Below are 16,454 nucleotides of genomic sequence, written 5' to 3' on the forward strand. Positions count from 1 at the left end.
TTCTCCCTATTACACCCTTGCCTACTCCTGTGATGAGTTGTCTGCTCTCAACACAGCAGTGAAAGTAACCCACATAAAATTTAAGTTAGATCATACCACTTCTCTGCTCAGAACTCTCCAGTCACTTCCCCTCTCACCCTGAGTAAAACTAAAGTCCTCTCAGTGGCCTCCAAAGCCTCTCGAGATCTGCAACTCCACGCCAACACCATCCCTGCCCAAACCTGTGACCACTTTGCCCTCATTTCCTACTATTCCCTTCTTCCTGTCCCCTACTACTGTCTACTTCTGCCACGCTGGCTTCCTTGCTGTTCTCTGAAGATGCAAGGCACAATCCTGTCTCAGGACCTATGTACAAATTGTTCTCTCTGCCCAGAAAGTTCCTCCTTGGAAAACTTTCATGGCTCCATCCTTCCTGCAGTTCTCTAATTAAATGTCTTCTCAATGAGATCGTCATTGATTATCCCTAATTTGCTGTCTATCTTCCCAAACTTTCAATAGATTGTAAATTCTGGGGGACAAAAGGAGGACTTTTTGTCTATTTTGTTAGGTGCTCTGTCCTCAGTACCTGAAACAGAAACTGGCACATAATAAGTACTTAATAGTTATTGAATGTATGAATGAAAAATTGACCCTTAAAAATATGTCCTAGGGCTTCCCTGGTGGCGCAGTGGTTGAGAGTCCGCCTGCCAATGCAGGGGACACGGGTTCGTGCCCCGGTCCGGGAAGATCCCACATGCCGCGGAGCAGCTAGGCCCGTGAGCCATGGCCGCAGAGCCTGCGCATCCGGAGGCTGTGCTCCGCAACGGGAGAGGCCACAACAGTGAGAGGCCCGCGTACCGCAAAAAAAATATATATATATATGTCCTATAGTAAAAATACTTCTAACCGTCCCTTAGGCTCAAACTAAAGCAAGTATCCTATAATAGCTCCCAGAAAATTAAAATAGCCACAGTTGAATATTAGCCATGGCAATTGTAGCAGAAAGTTCCATTGCAGAGAAAAGAGATTTCTGCATCAAGTGAAGAAAAAGAAGCGGTTTACATTATAACAAGTGCCATATTAAATTATATTGGTGTCCTGGGGGACTGTTATTGACCCAACACCACACATTTTTGAGAGAGCAAGTGGTTTTGCCCACACCGTCCTCTTCCTAAGGTGGAGAATGTAGCTATTATATAGTTTTGTTTTGTTTTTGTGTTTGTTTGTCATCTAGCGGTGGAATAAAATGGTGAAAAGAACATTAATGTTGGAGTCAGGTAAACCTGGGTTTAAATTCTGGCACTAGTATGTGTCCTTGGATAGGATATGTAACCTCTCCGAGCCTCTGTTTGATTATGTATAAAATGGTTTTTAATAATGCCTTTCCCTCAGTGTTGTTCTAAATGTTAAATGGGAGAAGACGCATGAATTACCTGAGATGTAACATGTGGTTAATAAATGTATTGTGAACATTGCATCCCATAGAAATAGCTGTATATTTTGCTACTGAATTCTACCTTTTGGCTTAAATCAAAATGGAGAAGTAGCAGTTAGACTGATGTCTAGGAATAAGCTTTGGCTCCTGGCACTTGGACCACGGAGAAGCCCTCAACACTATAAATCTCTCAGCAGTATCTGATGAAGCTGCAAGAGCCTTCCTAGAACATGAGCCTACCACCTGCTTGACTTTTGTAGAAGCCTACTCTTTTTATCTTTTCAGCTAATTCTTAATCTTCTATTTTCCACTTTCAATTCTCCTTTGTTTCTCTTATTTTCAAAATTCTATGCTAGATGTGTGAAGTTGGAGATTCCATACTGAAAGTTTTCTAAGAAATCAAGAAAGGAAAAGTAAGGTCAGGCAGCTACTCTGTACAATAAAATAATGTGAATATTAATTTTCAAATTGAGATGTGAGAAACATATGTATAATTGATTCACTTTTAGAATTAGAACTTCCAGGAAGGAGGAAAATATTTTGTTTAAACCACTGAATTGTTTTTACATGTTTTTTTTTTTCAATGACATTATTTTTTGAAATTTTTAGGAAGCCAAAGCTGTGGTCGAAGAAACAAGAGCCCTGCGAAGTCGGCTTCATCTTGCCGAAGCTGCACAGAGACAGGCACACGGAATGGAAATGGATTATGAAGAAGTGATCCGTCTGTTAGAGGCCGAGATTACAGAGCTGAAGGCTCAGCTTGCTGATTATTCTGACCAAAATAAAGTAAGCAAAACAGTTCTCTCTTCTAGTTACCATGGTTTCCTTGCCGTTGTCATGTATCCTGTTTTCATTTTCTTTTCATCTGCACTTCTAAACTAGGTCAGTGTTTGTCTTCTGTAATTCAGTGATAGGATGATGTGTCATGATGGGGGTAATGTGAAGGTTATGAGCCTCCGTTTATCCAGATAGCTTTGGGATGCAAAAGTATGTGCCCAAATTTATTCAGGTCATTGGTCAACATTGTACAGCTCAGGCACTGAGTCCTGGAACTATTTAACATTTAATTGATTACATTGGTTTCCTCCTTTTTCCTAAACTTGCTAATTTGTCCTGTGGGGATGGGAGGAGGAGAGTCTAGGGATGGGGTTTGCTCTTTGATTAGAGCACTCAAGGAAGTGTGAAAGTTAAAGAATTTTTTGCCCAAGGCCCAAGATAATTAATAGAAAGAAACTTGAGTTTGAATTTAGCAGACTCCAATTTCAATAGTGAAATACTGAATGCTTTCCAGAAGGCAATGTGAACTTTTTTTAATGTGAATTTTTTCATTATGTGATTTTTTAAGACATACTGTACTCATTGAATGGTCTTCAAACACTGTAACAGACATTTTTATTTCACTGAAGTAAGGTAGAAAATTAAATAAATTGAAATAGATATTTTATAACTTCATAGAGTTCATTTATAACCATAGTGTTTATATCTCTCTAATACAGTCATCTTTCAAGAGAACATAAAACAAATTTGAAAAATTTGTGTGTATTTATTTAAACATAAAAGAGTTAAATACTTTAAATATACCAAGTAGAAATGAAACCAGTTTTAGAAAAGCAAAATACAGAAGAAAATCTGAAATTTTCTTCGGTTAGCTCATAAGAATCGCTAATATATTTCTCACATCTGTCCATTTAAACCAATCCCAAAAGAAGGTTGACATTCCTGTCACCCTTTGATAATACCACAAGGCCAAGGGAAAAACATTACTTGAGACAGCAGAAATACTTAGGAATATTACATGTATTTATTATTCTTGACCCAGTGTTTACATTCTGAAATCAGAGATATGTGCTTATTTCATGTGAGTAACTTTAACATGATTCTGAAAATATTTTGGGAATTTTCAAAACACTAAAAGTACTTTTTTTAAATAATAACTTGATTTACTTTTGGAGGGATAATCAAGTCTTTAAAAATACTTTTTAAATAATATAACATTCAAAGAGTTCACATGAATTTATTCATTTTTTTAAAAGCATAAGTTATTTGCTCTTCTTTCTTCCAGCTCCTAGCTGAGAAACGTTTTTGTCCTAAGTCATGTAGTAATATAATTAATTCAGTTCTTCTTTTTTTTAGCATAATGGTGTCTCATGCCATTCCTCTTAACAAAATCCTAAACTAAACCATTAACCTGTCTCTGAAGATAATGTTGTTTTTTATTTTCCCAAAGAGGAGATGTTATACATGAGCATCTTAACATTTTCCAAACCCAATACCAGTGGAGAAATAGAAGGAAATTTTTTTTTTAATTGTTTGAGATTGCTTGAAGAGAAACTGACCAAGATATTACAGGATTCAGATTCAATATTCATTTTTAAGGCATATTCTTTTTGTAACAATATTATTTTTCTTACAAGTTTTCCCTTATATTATCTCTATATTTACTTATTTCCCTTTCTTTTTTTCACCTTCAGCTTAAGAAATAAAACTTTACCAGTACCTTCGAAGACCCACAATATCCCTTTCCAATTGCATCCCCCTCCCTCACCCTCATAGGTAAACAAACCACTTTCCTGGATTTAGTGTTAAACATTTTCTTGATAATTTTACTACCTATGTATATATCCCTTAACAATATGTTGTTTAATTTTGCCTGTTTGTCAACTTTATGTAAATAGAAATATACTACTTTTATTGTTCCAACTTGGTTTTTCACACAAAATTTTGTTTTTGTGATTCATCTATTTGAAGTTTATAGCTAGTTCATGTCTTTTCATTGCTTTTTTGTACTCCATTGAGTGGATATATTACAGTATATTTGTCCATTCTGTATTTGATGGGACAGTCCAATCGTTTCAGTTTTCTTCTGTTATGAACAATGTTGCTGAAAACAGTATTGTACATATATCCTGCTCCACATGTGTAACAGTTCTCTTGGGTTCATATCTTGGAGTGGAATTGCTAGGTTGAATGGTGATTGTATGATCAACTTTACTAATTACAATTAGGCAATTCCTAATTGTTTTTGAAAGTGTTTGAACCAATTTTACTCCCAACAGTAATGAATGAGAATTACCGTTTACCCCAAATCCTTGCTGATGCTTGCTTTCTTTTACCTTTAATTTTTATCAAACTGTTAGGTGTGATAAGTGTATCTCATTGTGGTTTAATTTGAATTTCTCTAATGATTTTGAGCTACTGATGTGCTGGGACCAGCTGGTACTAGTTTATGAGAGCTGGCTGTGTACATTTCTTCTTAACTGCATGTTCAACACATCATGTTGTTAGCTTGAAATCAGCCATGGTGGGGTTATTTACACCCCCAAATGCAATAAACCAGGGCTTTGCCCCTTGTCCCAGATAGTCAGTTGAGTTAATATTTATGCACTTATTAGGCATTTGTGTTTCTATGTGAAATGCTTCTTCATATCTTTTAACCATTTTCCACTGGGTTATTTGTCTTTTTTATATTCACATGTAGTGATTGTTTGTATGTTCTGGTTACTAACCTATCTTATATTTTATGTTGTAAAAATCCTCTCTGGAATTTATAGCTTACCTTTTCACCCTCTGGTGAAATGAACAGGTGTTATTTTCAAGTAATCAAACTTTTCAGTCTTTTCTCTCATGTGTCTTTCCAGAAGTCCTTCCATTCCCAAAGATATTTTTATATTTGTCTTTAAAAGTTTTAAAACTTTGATCCTTCTGTCATGGTTTTATGTCATTGTATAAGGTGGGGATTCATTTCATTCTTTCTTTTTTATCCTAAGTGAATGACCAACTATACCAGCACCGCTCATTCAAAAGTCTCTTTTACTCTAAATCTTGATCCGATCAACCTGTCTAGTTCTTTTTCTTTAAAAGTGTGTTGGCTATATAACCCTTTGATCTTTTATATGTATTTTAGACTCAGATTATAAATTCCATCAAAAGAAATTAATACGATTGCCATTTTTACTGAAAATGCATTAAATATATAATTTGGGGGAAATTTACATATTTATGATTGTGTCTTGATTCATAAACATCATTGAGGAACAGAAAGGTTAATTGCATGTGGCCAGAGAATCTAGTCTATAGATAACTCCAGAATTCATTGATGGTTGCTTCATGGCTTACTGTCTGACCAATATTTACAAATATTCAAAGAGAGCTTGAAAAGAATTCTGCAATCATTTGATGTGTTGTTTTATATAGTCCACCAGATCAGGATCATTAATTGTGGGGTTCAATTCTTCTCTAGTCATATTAATTTCTTTGTCAGGGAATAGGTTAAAATTTCCCTTGTGATTACTTTTTAAAATTTTCTGTATATATTTGAAGTAATGTTTTTAATTGCATACAAGCTTAGAATTATGTTATCATCCTTTTACGAAAATGTTGTGACTCTTCAATCTTCTTTCCCCCTTAATGCTTATTTTTGATTGATATTAAAATAGTTATACCAGCTTTCTTTTGGCATCTACCTATGTATTTTTTCCATCCTTTTACTTTCAACTTTTCAGTGTCCTTATATTTTAATTGTGTCTATGATAAACAACTGGTAGTTGGATTTTTTTCCCCATTTTACTGATTTTTGATCTTTAATTGGAAAGGTCTTTCCATTTACATTCTTATTCGCAAATGCACTTGGCTTCATTTCTACCCTTTTATTTTGTGCATTTTATTTGTCCCATGTTTTCTAGTTGTTTGTCATTTCTTGCCTCCCTTTTTTTTTTTCTTTTTTAGATTGGATCAGACTTCTCCTGTGTTCCCCTACTCCCATTTCATTTAGTTTACTCTGCTAGTTTAGAAGTTAGACACTTGGTTTCTAATTTTTAAAGATTATATTAGAAATGTTAACAATCTATTTTAACTTAAATTATAAAACTAATCACTGGCTTTCCACTTCTTCTAAATATTGTAAGGACTTTAAAACATAAATCCAATCATCCCTTTCTGCTTAATTTCTATTAACTAAGTATTTTAGTTCTTTCTTGACTTTTAACATCATAAATTAGATACTATTACAGTTTATTTTGTGCAGTCAACCTTCATTTAGATAGACCTCCATGTTTATCATTTTCTTTGTTCAACATTCTTCCTTTCATTTGACATCCTTGCTAGAATTACTTTCTTTTTTCCTGAAGTACATCTTTTAGAAGTTCATCTTTTAGAAATAGTGAGTATCTATTGGTAATAAACTCTATTTTTGTTTGTCTGGAAACTTCTTTTTTGACTCTTGTTCTTGAAATATATTTTTGCTACATTTAGATTGTTAAATTGGCACTGAATTTCTTTCAGTGTTTTTATTCCATGGTTGTGATATCAGATGTCAGTCTGTCATTTGTTTGCTATCTGTTGTTTCTTTTTAGATGATTTTATCTTTAGTGTTCAGCAGTTTGACTATGATCAGTCATGTGTTCACTTATTTTTATTTATATTGCTTGAGATTCATGGAATGAGGTTCCTGATCTGAGGAACAGTGTCTTTCACCATTTCTGAAAAACCCTAAGCTTTTATCCTGACCTATTCCTCTTTCATTATTTCTAGTCTGTCTTATGTAATTCAGATTGGATGTATGCTAGATCTTCTTCCGGTTATTTTTTCTCTTTTCATATTTTCCATTTTTATTTTTATGCTCTATTATGAGAAGTTTCTTTACCTCTGCCTTCCAGTTCACCCATTCTCTTTTCATCTGTATCTAATTGGATAGTAAATGAATAAATTGAGTTTCTAATTATTACTGCTTTTTTTTTAACATCTTTATTGGAGTATAATTGCTTTACATTGTTGTGTTAGTTGCTGCTGTATAACAAAGTGAATCAGCTATACATATACATATATCCCCATATCCCCTCCCTCCTGCATCTCCCTCCCCCCCTCCCTGTATTTTTACTTTTCAGTTCTATTTTTTGTGTCACCTGGATCTATTTTGATAGTTTCTTGTTTCTTTATTATGCTTTAAACTCTTAATTTTTAAAACATATTAAACATAACTTTATATTCTGTATCTGATCACTTCAGTAGCTGCTATCTCTATAGGTTTGATCCTATAATTTGTTTCCTTCAGCTGACTTTTCATCCATAGTAGCTTATTTGCTGAGATCATGTTCTTTTGATACATTAAATGTAGGCATTCTTTGATGTCTGAGTTTAACAAATAACCCCACTAGAGAAATTTTTTGTTTGCTTTTACCAGCCAGGGACCAATTTAAACTAAATTTTCAGCTTATGAATGTACGGGCCACACAGGTAATATAAATTTGACCTGGAACCTGCATGAGTTGGGGGACTGTGGTTGGCAATTATTCGGGGGACACTTTTTTAACCATTCACCAGAGGCAAAATCAAAAGTTTTGTTTCTCCCTAATTCACCCATTAAAGTTCTCCTGTTTGCCATTTGTGCCTGATGAAACCCCAAACTATAGGCCTCCAAGGATCAGTAAATACCCTGAGATCAAATTGTGCTACAGTGTACTCTAACTTCAGTGGGTTCACTCAGCATTGCTATTGCTTATCTTCATGAAATTCCTTCACTTTTCCTGGAATTCTTTTACTTCCCCGTCAGCTCAGCTTTACATTGGGTCATATTACATTAAATATTTATGTATAGGGCTTCCCTGGTGGCGCAGTGCTTGAGAGTCCGCCTGCCGATGCATGGGATGCGGGTTCGTGCCCCGGTCCGGGAAGATCCCACATGCCGCGGAGCGGCTGGGCCCGTGAGCCATGGCCGCTGAGCCTGCGCATCCGGAGCCTGTGCTCTGCAATGGGAGAGGCCACAACAGTGAGAGGCCTGCGTACCGCAAAAAAAAAAAAAAAATTTATGTATATCTTCAGAATGTTGGATTGTGCCACACTAATAGGGGTTTCCGTCAGCCTCTGGTAACCATGTTGTCAAGAAATGCCATAAACTAATTAAAATGTATTTTAATATAAGAATATAATATGAACTAATTAAAGTGTATTATATATAACATATATAATAAATGTATTATTATACAACTTTTATTAAAATAAAAGTTATTTGTAGCTTATCTTAAAAAGTTTGCAGCATTCCTGTGCAGTTTAACTTTTAAAAATATGCAATTAGTTAAGTACCCCCCAAAACAAGAAGATATGTACAAGAAGAGAGAAAATAAATGATATAGTAATGTTGGATATTAGTTAATAAAAAATGAAAATAGGAGCCACTAGTATAAAATTGAAGAAATGTATAATATGTTCCTTTTGATATCTCTGTCCAGGAAAGTGTTCAGGAGTTAAGAAAGCGAATCACAGTACTTGACTGCCAATTGCGAAAATCAGAAATGGCTCGAAAAACTTTTGAGGCATCCACTGAAAAGCTTCTTCATTTTGTAGAGGTAAATTTTCCTGTTACATCACTTTATGTCCATTTTTAAGAAATGTATAGACAACTGACATACAGGTAAATGTCATGGCGTTTGATGGCTAGTGAAACATTCTCTGGGCTCAAAACAGCAATGGTGACTTACAGTCAGATTTTAAATTGCTTAGATAATGAAAAGACCAGCTAACATACAGATTAAGAGAAATAATTGAGACAGGGTAATATGATCCCAAATATATACTACGTTTTAATGAACACTTTCTTAACTTTTGATACTATGTAAACATTAGTTGATAACTACCCTATAAAGAAATGTTTCTCTGTGTATTATAATTCTGAGTAGAATTGTATGTTAATGTAATTGATTTTTTCCCCTATATAACACCTTTTTAATCATATGGGTGGAGGGGGTTATAAATATTATTTAAGCAAGAGAAAACATTTTAAAAAGCTATCAAAGTTACATTATCACCTTCACTCTCTTGTTTGTCTCTAGGCTATTCAAGAAGTATTTTGTGATAATTCTCTTCCTTTGTCAAATTTAAGGTAAGAAAATTTAAGTGCTTTCTGCAGAGTATGGCCACTGATTACATTCTTCATCTGGTACTTGTGCTAAAATACTAAAATCTCTTAAAGTCTTAAGACAGTCAAAGCAATTTTTTTCCTTTTATAAAGACTACCACTAGCAATGTAGTTCTACTTCTAGCAACATATGCTTGCAGAAACATAGGAAAACTCCACCCTTTTCTGTGAAAACAGCAGTTCAATAAATGAAGATGATTCATTATATTTTAAGTTTCCACATAGCATTTTTGAATTTAGAAAAATATCGTAGTACATGGTAGTACATATGGTAGTACACCTTTAAACTCATTTTAATGTAATACTTTATTTCTTCAGGTGAAATCTGATGTTTTTATTGTTATCTATGCTGCTTATGATGTAAAATAATTATGTGAATACCATGATGATTATTTTCAGTATGATGTTAAAATACTCAGCAGTCAGATTCCGCTTGTATGGGTTAGACATGTCCCAAACTCCCACCACCCAAGGTTTCATTGTGACCTTGAATAATAATTCAAAAGCTTTGGTATTAAAAATGACTATTTAAAAGCCAGAGCCTGCCCTTGCAGGTTCACAGAACAAAAGTAACTTTAAAAAGCAACATTAATATATGTAACTGAATCACTTTGCTGTACACCTGAAAGTAATACAACATTGTAAATCAACTATACATCAACTTTAAAAAAAAAAAGCAACATTAAGCAACTTTTTGCTACATCTTGGAAAGTTAAACACTAGTAAAATTTGGCTCAGTCTTTTTAATATACTATATCATCTGTAATGGATGTTGGCCTTGGTATTCTACACGGAATAAAGGCTCTGTATTTGAATTTGAGAATTGATGCTTTAGTTTCTCCTTGTGAATTAATACTATCATGCTTAGGAAGATGCATTATAAGTAATGATGGCTTTGTCATCAGTCTAAAATTGTCTCTTTTCAAGTAAAAGTTTCAGCATAATGGTAAAAGTAAAACCTTGCATTTTAATTGTATCAGAATGCATTCATTTCAGGTGACTTTCGCATTTTTTAAAAGTGGTATAAATGCTCTAGGCTTTTTTAGATTTAGGGATAGCAAATGGAAGAGTTTAAGAGAGAATTTCAGGAGCAAATATACATATTGAATTTATATTTAATATTACTAGAAGTAGTAGTAAATGTCTCTTTAATAAATTTATGTTTAAGTGCTTAATTTAAGTGTTTACAAAACTAAATAAAAGGCCAAATCATGTTAGCATAACACAAGCACTCACAAAATAAGCCAAACAAATGATTTAGGAGGAAGCTATCCTTCTATCCCTTCCTCCTTATGTATAAGGTAAACCTAATTTTTTAAATATGCCTATTTATTATATAATAAAGAATTGAAAACAGAAATATTATTTTGTGGGAATTATTTCGATTATGGCTACAAGAATACAATGTTCCCAGAAATCAAAATTTTTTGTACAATTTCATAACTATGAAGAATTCAGACTTAGCAAAGATAGATATTATTCATTGTGTAATAAGTTTAGCTTTATTTTATTGCTTCCATAGTGAAAGAAGAGCTATGTTAGCTTCCCAGACGTCCCTCACACCACTGGGAAGGAGTGGACGTAACATCCCAGCAACGCTGGCGCTTGAATCTAAGGAACTTGTTAAATCTGTCCGAGCCATACTTGATATGGATTGTAAGTTTTCTGCATTTTTTTCATGTGCTTAAAAATAACTTATTTAGCAAAACAAAAGAAGAAAATTTCAAGTTTGATAGTTTAATCTTGTTAAATGCATTGGTTTGCCTACAGTAAAATTGATAGCTTATCGATAAAAATCTTAATGCAACCAATTGTAGGGGGAGAATACTTGCTTTATTTAAAGTGCTCAAAATGGCTTCCAACAGAAGATAGCTGATTAAGACCTTTTTTTTTTTTTTACCTCTACTTCCATCTAAAGTCTCTCTGAAATGGAAGAATAAATATAAAAATAAATCCACAACAGCACTGGAAACCTAGAAGGTTGGACTCAACATTGAGGAAATTTTTAATAATATACAACAGATGGAATAAGATTGAAGATACAGCCCAGCTGTGCAAGAGACCCCAGAACACAATAAAGGTGAAAGACAGTGAGTTAAGTAGAACCATGAAAAACCCTCAAGATCACAAGCAGGGAAAGCTAGGAACAAACCCTGGGGCAGTCAGCAGGGTAACGAATTAAAGGGCTGTAGAGCAGCTGAACTGAGTTCCCTACTCTTCAGAGCTAAGAGAATACCTCTCTCAAGGGACTGCATGATCTGTCACTGGACACCCCCAGAGTCAGCCGTGTTCTCAGTAACCTCCTTACATATTTGTCTATGTAAGACTCCTGTCTCAATTTAGATATTCCTGTCTGAAATTAGCAATATTTTAACTTTTAAAATTAGAATGTCAGTAATAGCTGCTTTTAGTCTTTACATTCTGATGCTAGTTAGAAGTTATTTAGACAGCCGTGTTCTCAGTAACCACTGGACACCCCCAGAGTCAGCCGTGTTCTCAGTAACCTCCGTGTTCTCAGTAACCACCACAGGCCACATTGCTCCTATTTTTTAGGAGGGATGAAAATAGCCACTACTAATGTATTATGTGTAAGATCAGAATTTTATATATCAGACATTTTTAAGCTAGGATGGGAACAGTGGAGGAAAACACCTGCACAGACATAGCCCAGTGGACATTGCAATCATTAATTTTAATTACCTTGCTAGCATTAACCTTTATATTTGTCAAACATGATTATTCAAAGAAAATTTTTGAAGTTCAGCAGAACTTCTTTGGAAGAAAAGTGGAAAATTACATCTTCACTTTTTATCTGTCATAAGATTATACCCACTCCGCTGCTTAAAACTAGCAAATTGTTTCTAAGTTGTCTTCCTATTTAGAAATACAATTGCTAATGTTTGCATATTTCCCAGCACTTTTGTAATTATATGTGACATATCTTTTTCAGTGTGATAATTCAGATAAGCTCAGCTCATTTTTCTTTCTCTTTAAGCAGTAGCTTTTTCCATCTGTAATGAAAAGGAGAAAATTGCTATCATGTGGTAGATAATTCAGCCACAGCCTCCACCTCATTTCCTTTGCCATGGCTATCCGATTATTTCAAGTTTCAATTTGAAATTTTCATTTGGGTAATTGCCTCCACTTTCTTGTTAATTTAAGTATACTCCAGGATGTTATACTATGGAACTTCCTCAGAAATGAAATTAAGATTTCTTAGGTCTTATAGGTTAAAACCAGTCACTAAGGAATATCTAGAGGACAATTGTGAACCATTTTTGGATCATGGACTCCATGGAAATCTGATGAAAGTCCTCTTCCCAGAAATATGCAATTAAGCACATTTTTTTCATGCATTTTCAGAGTGTTTATGAATCCCAACTTAAGAACCCCTGATGTAAAATTACAGGGAACACGAATGCTTTCTACAGCATTGCAAACATGGCCATCCATCTCTCACAAGAATACCTCTAGCAGTGGAGAAGTATATGAATGACATAGGCAGCCAAGAGTCAAGCAGCACTTTGAATCCACGTAAACAATGTGCCTCAGAATCTCTGATGTTCCCTGGAGGTCCCCCAGAGAGCACCTCAATTGGTCATCCAACTTCATTAGGCAAATTACTTAACCTCTGGGCCTGTTTCCTCATATAAAAGGTAGAGATTATAATATCTGAAGTGGCAGGATTGGAGAATTAAATGAGATACATGTAAAGTACCTTAAAGTATAAGATGTTCTATAAATGGCTGTTACTGCTGCTGGTACCACATTACTATCTATAGTAATTAATTTAAAGAATACTTTTTCTCTATGGTAAGCATTATATAATTATTTTCTAAAGCTTTGTTTAACTTTGATACATTTGAAAATGTGATAGATGAGACCTTTTCTTAATATATAACATTTATTGCTATTATTGATTTTGAGTTAGAATGTAATCATCACAGGAAACTGCGGTTAAATGTCTGAATCAGCAGCTTATCTTTCAGTTGTTTATTGCTAACTATAAGGAAACTTAGATCTGCTCTGTTACATTACCTTCAGTGAAACAGTATGTAGACATAATAGGCATTTTCAATCAGTACTGGAACCCCTGGAGGCCCTTATATTGATCTCCATCAATATTTACATGGTCAGTATTGCAATGCTTTAGTGTCATCTTTATTTGAAATAACTACATGTTTTAAAGTGTAATTTTCATTTGATTGACATCTAGATTAACAAAATTCTGTAATGAAAGCAGGAAGAGGCAGTTCTATTTTTAAAAAATGCATATTAAAACAATATCTGAAAAAAAAAAAAAAAACAATATCTGGCTGGATATCCAATAGGAGGTTTTTTATAAAAAGAGAACTTATTGACTCCCTGGTAAATCGACAGAGTAAACACAGGCTTCTACCTTCCTTCCCATGGAAATGATCAATGGAATATAAAAATAGGGGGGAAGTCTTCAAAAGCACTAGCAGTTACAGGCAAATCCCCAAAACTTTTCAACATAGGGCAGGTAGGACCACATAGAAGAGAAGCATGAAGGTCCTCTGCTAAACAACAATAGCAATTATGGGAATAACTGGAGGGAACCCTGACAGGAGGGCACCCCTTAATGCATTCTAATTTGAAGGGGTAATGAATAAAGTCAAAGACTGGCTAGGGGGTAGATGGACTCTTTTTACTCTATTATTTTGGTGAGTCAGTGTCATTTGTTGAAATCCTCAGGGTCCACACAGTTTCTGTGTCAAGCAGAAGGCCATCTGGGGCTTGGTCCTTTAGTCAGCCTAGACACACTTTAGACCTGACACACATTGGGGCATACAAGAAATGTATGTAAAGAAATAAATATAAAGGGAAACTGGCACAGCAGCTTCTGTACCACAGGCCACATTGCTCTGCACAGCCGCCTCTGGTCCTGGCTCACGACTCACTCCCCTCAGACTGATGCATTGTCCTTATACTTGCAATGCAATGCACATGGGCCAGCCTCCAGCCTGAGCTTTAGATCATACCCTCATCAACAACTTGGTTGAGTGTCAGGGCAGCCAGGGATCCACATATTCTTGCAAGGGTCAAAAACCAATTCTGAGTAGAGAGCTGTCTACATTCAAGGCTTGTATAAAGAGAAACATATAACACACACACACACAGTTCATTCAAGCTCTTATAAACAAATAGATATATATGTATACATAGAAATATATGATTATGAAAAAGTCCACTTTCAAGAAAATAGGAGATAGCTGTCAAGGTTCAGAATAGACTTCAGGATCAAGATGGTAGGGTGATCTCATGCCATTCTGTTCCTACACTTAGAAATGACGTTTAAAATTTTGTGTGTGTTCAAAAGATAAAAACCGAGAAAGGAACGCCTCCCTGCACCAAAAACAGAGGGTAAAACTATAATAATAACTGGGGTCTTCAGCTTCTGAGATACACAGGATCGACGTGAGCAGCTGGAGCAAAAGTTCAAACACCCACGAGGGCCCAAATGACGTCAGAGCGAAGGAAGCAAGGAGCAGGGACCTTCCAGCATAAAATACACTTTCTTTTCTCAACTTACTCACATATAAGGCATTAAACAAAAATAAAAATCCCTTCAGTTTAGGAGCCATCTGGGCCTGCCACCAATTAAATTTGAAAATAAGTGTTCTCATCACTACAGGTGGGAATATAACTTGACACAACATTCTTGGGAATCAGTTTTGCAGTATATATCAAGAGCTTTTAAAATGTCTATTTGAAAAGTGTTTTTGAAAGTTAAAAGAAAATTTTAATGGTCAAATATTTTAACCTGATAATCCCACCTGTTAGTATTTTTGCAAAGAAAATAATCAGTGATGTGCTTAAAAATGTATATACAAGTATTTTCATTGTGGCATTTCTTATAAAAGCAGAAGTATGGATGTTCAACTGTTACATATTGGTTGAATAATTATATAGCTTTTACTCAATCCATTGAAAATAAAGATGAACTTTTCCCCTACCAAGCAACAACCATCCGATTACACATATTTGTCTATGTAAGACTCCTGTCTCAATTTAGATATTCCTGTCTGAAATTAGCAATATTTTAACTTTTAAAATTAGAATGTCAGTAATAGCTGCTTTTTGTCTTTACATTCTGATGCTAATTAGAAGTTATTTAGGCATATGGAAAAAGGCTCTTTGAGAAAAAGGGGAAATGCAGTACTGCAATATTTAAAGGCCTTCACAATTTTTCTTTTGGATCCAAAGCTCACACTTGATATAGCATCTTCTCATTGTACTTATTCGAGGTCTCAGACTCTCATCTTTGCCTTCCTTATTTCCTTCAAAGCATATTTTTATTAACCTACATGAATTTATCATGTATATATATATATATATATATATATACCATGTGTGTATATATATATACCATGTGTGTATAGCCATGTGTGTGTATATGTATATATATATCTTTGGAAGTCAGCTATACTATTTAGAATGGGCATTATGGTATTTACTTCCCATAAAGTAATCATATTATTTATATATCTTTCTTCTCCTAGAATTGGGGAAAATGTTTCACGCATAGGGAATAGGTTATGTGATCTGATGCCATTTAAGAGACAGTTTCACCTGTTTTTTTAGACAGACCTATTCTCTAGTGACTTGGTTATTCAGAGCCAGATAATAACCACTGTAAATATTTGTGGTGTTTTACCATTCAAGGAAAATGGCAAACTCACATATTCTCTTATATTGTTGCAAATTGAAAGTAGGTTACTGCTATAATGTTCCATTAAGAAAATATATCGAATTTAATCTTGGGTCGTTTCTGGAAAATAAACTATACTTGAGTTATTCAATTTTGTTTTAAGTGGGCAAATTATTATTAGCCTCAAGAAAAATAAGTAATTTCTTTCCTGGCACAATTTTATTTCCAAAAAAAAAAAAAAGTGAGGGAAAAATATATCACTTAAGAAAAGGTAATCATTTAGATTCACTTAGTTTCATTACTTCGTTCTTTCATGAATTATTTATTGAGTATCTACAATGTGCCAGACCCTGACGTAGACCCTTTGATAACAGCATAAACAAAATCCTTGCTATCAAGCTGCTTAAATAAATTGTAAGGGCAGAGATGGACAAACAAGTTAGCAAATAAGTACATGA

General features: G+C 34.4%; 1 protein-coding gene across 4 annotated transcripts in view; it reads left to right on the top strand.

The window, feature by feature from the left end:
• The window catches only part of STXBP4 (syntaxin binding protein 4), a 180,713-nt gene that overhangs the window by 105,586 nt on the left and 58,673 nt on the right, over positions 1–16,454 (top strand). For 3 of the 4 annotated variants that reach the window (XM_027087100.1, XM_027087103.1, XM_027087101.1), the window contains 4 exons: positions 2,024–2,200; positions 8,638–8,754; positions 9,238–9,287; positions 10,846–10,979. In XM_027087100.1, the coding sequence (XP_026942901.1) occupies positions 2,024–2,200; positions 8,638–8,754; positions 9,238–9,287; positions 10,846–10,979 (478 nt within the window). Of the gene's footprint in view, positions 1–2,023; positions 2,201–8,637; positions 8,755–9,237; positions 9,288–10,845; positions 10,980–11,241; positions 15,723–16,454 lie in introns of those variants that run through there. The other variant, XM_027087102.1, reaches the window with a different exon arrangement.

The sequence above is a fragment of the Aethalodelphis obliquidens genome, unplaced genomic scaffold (assembly GCF_003676395.1).
Source record: "Aethalodelphis obliquidens isolate GAN/ISIS:26980383/991018 unplaced genomic scaffold, ASM367639v1 scaffold58, whole genome shotgun sequence".
NCBI classification, from domain to species: domain Eukaryota; kingdom Metazoa; phylum Chordata; class Mammalia; order Artiodactyla; family Delphinidae; genus Aethalodelphis; species Aethalodelphis obliquidens.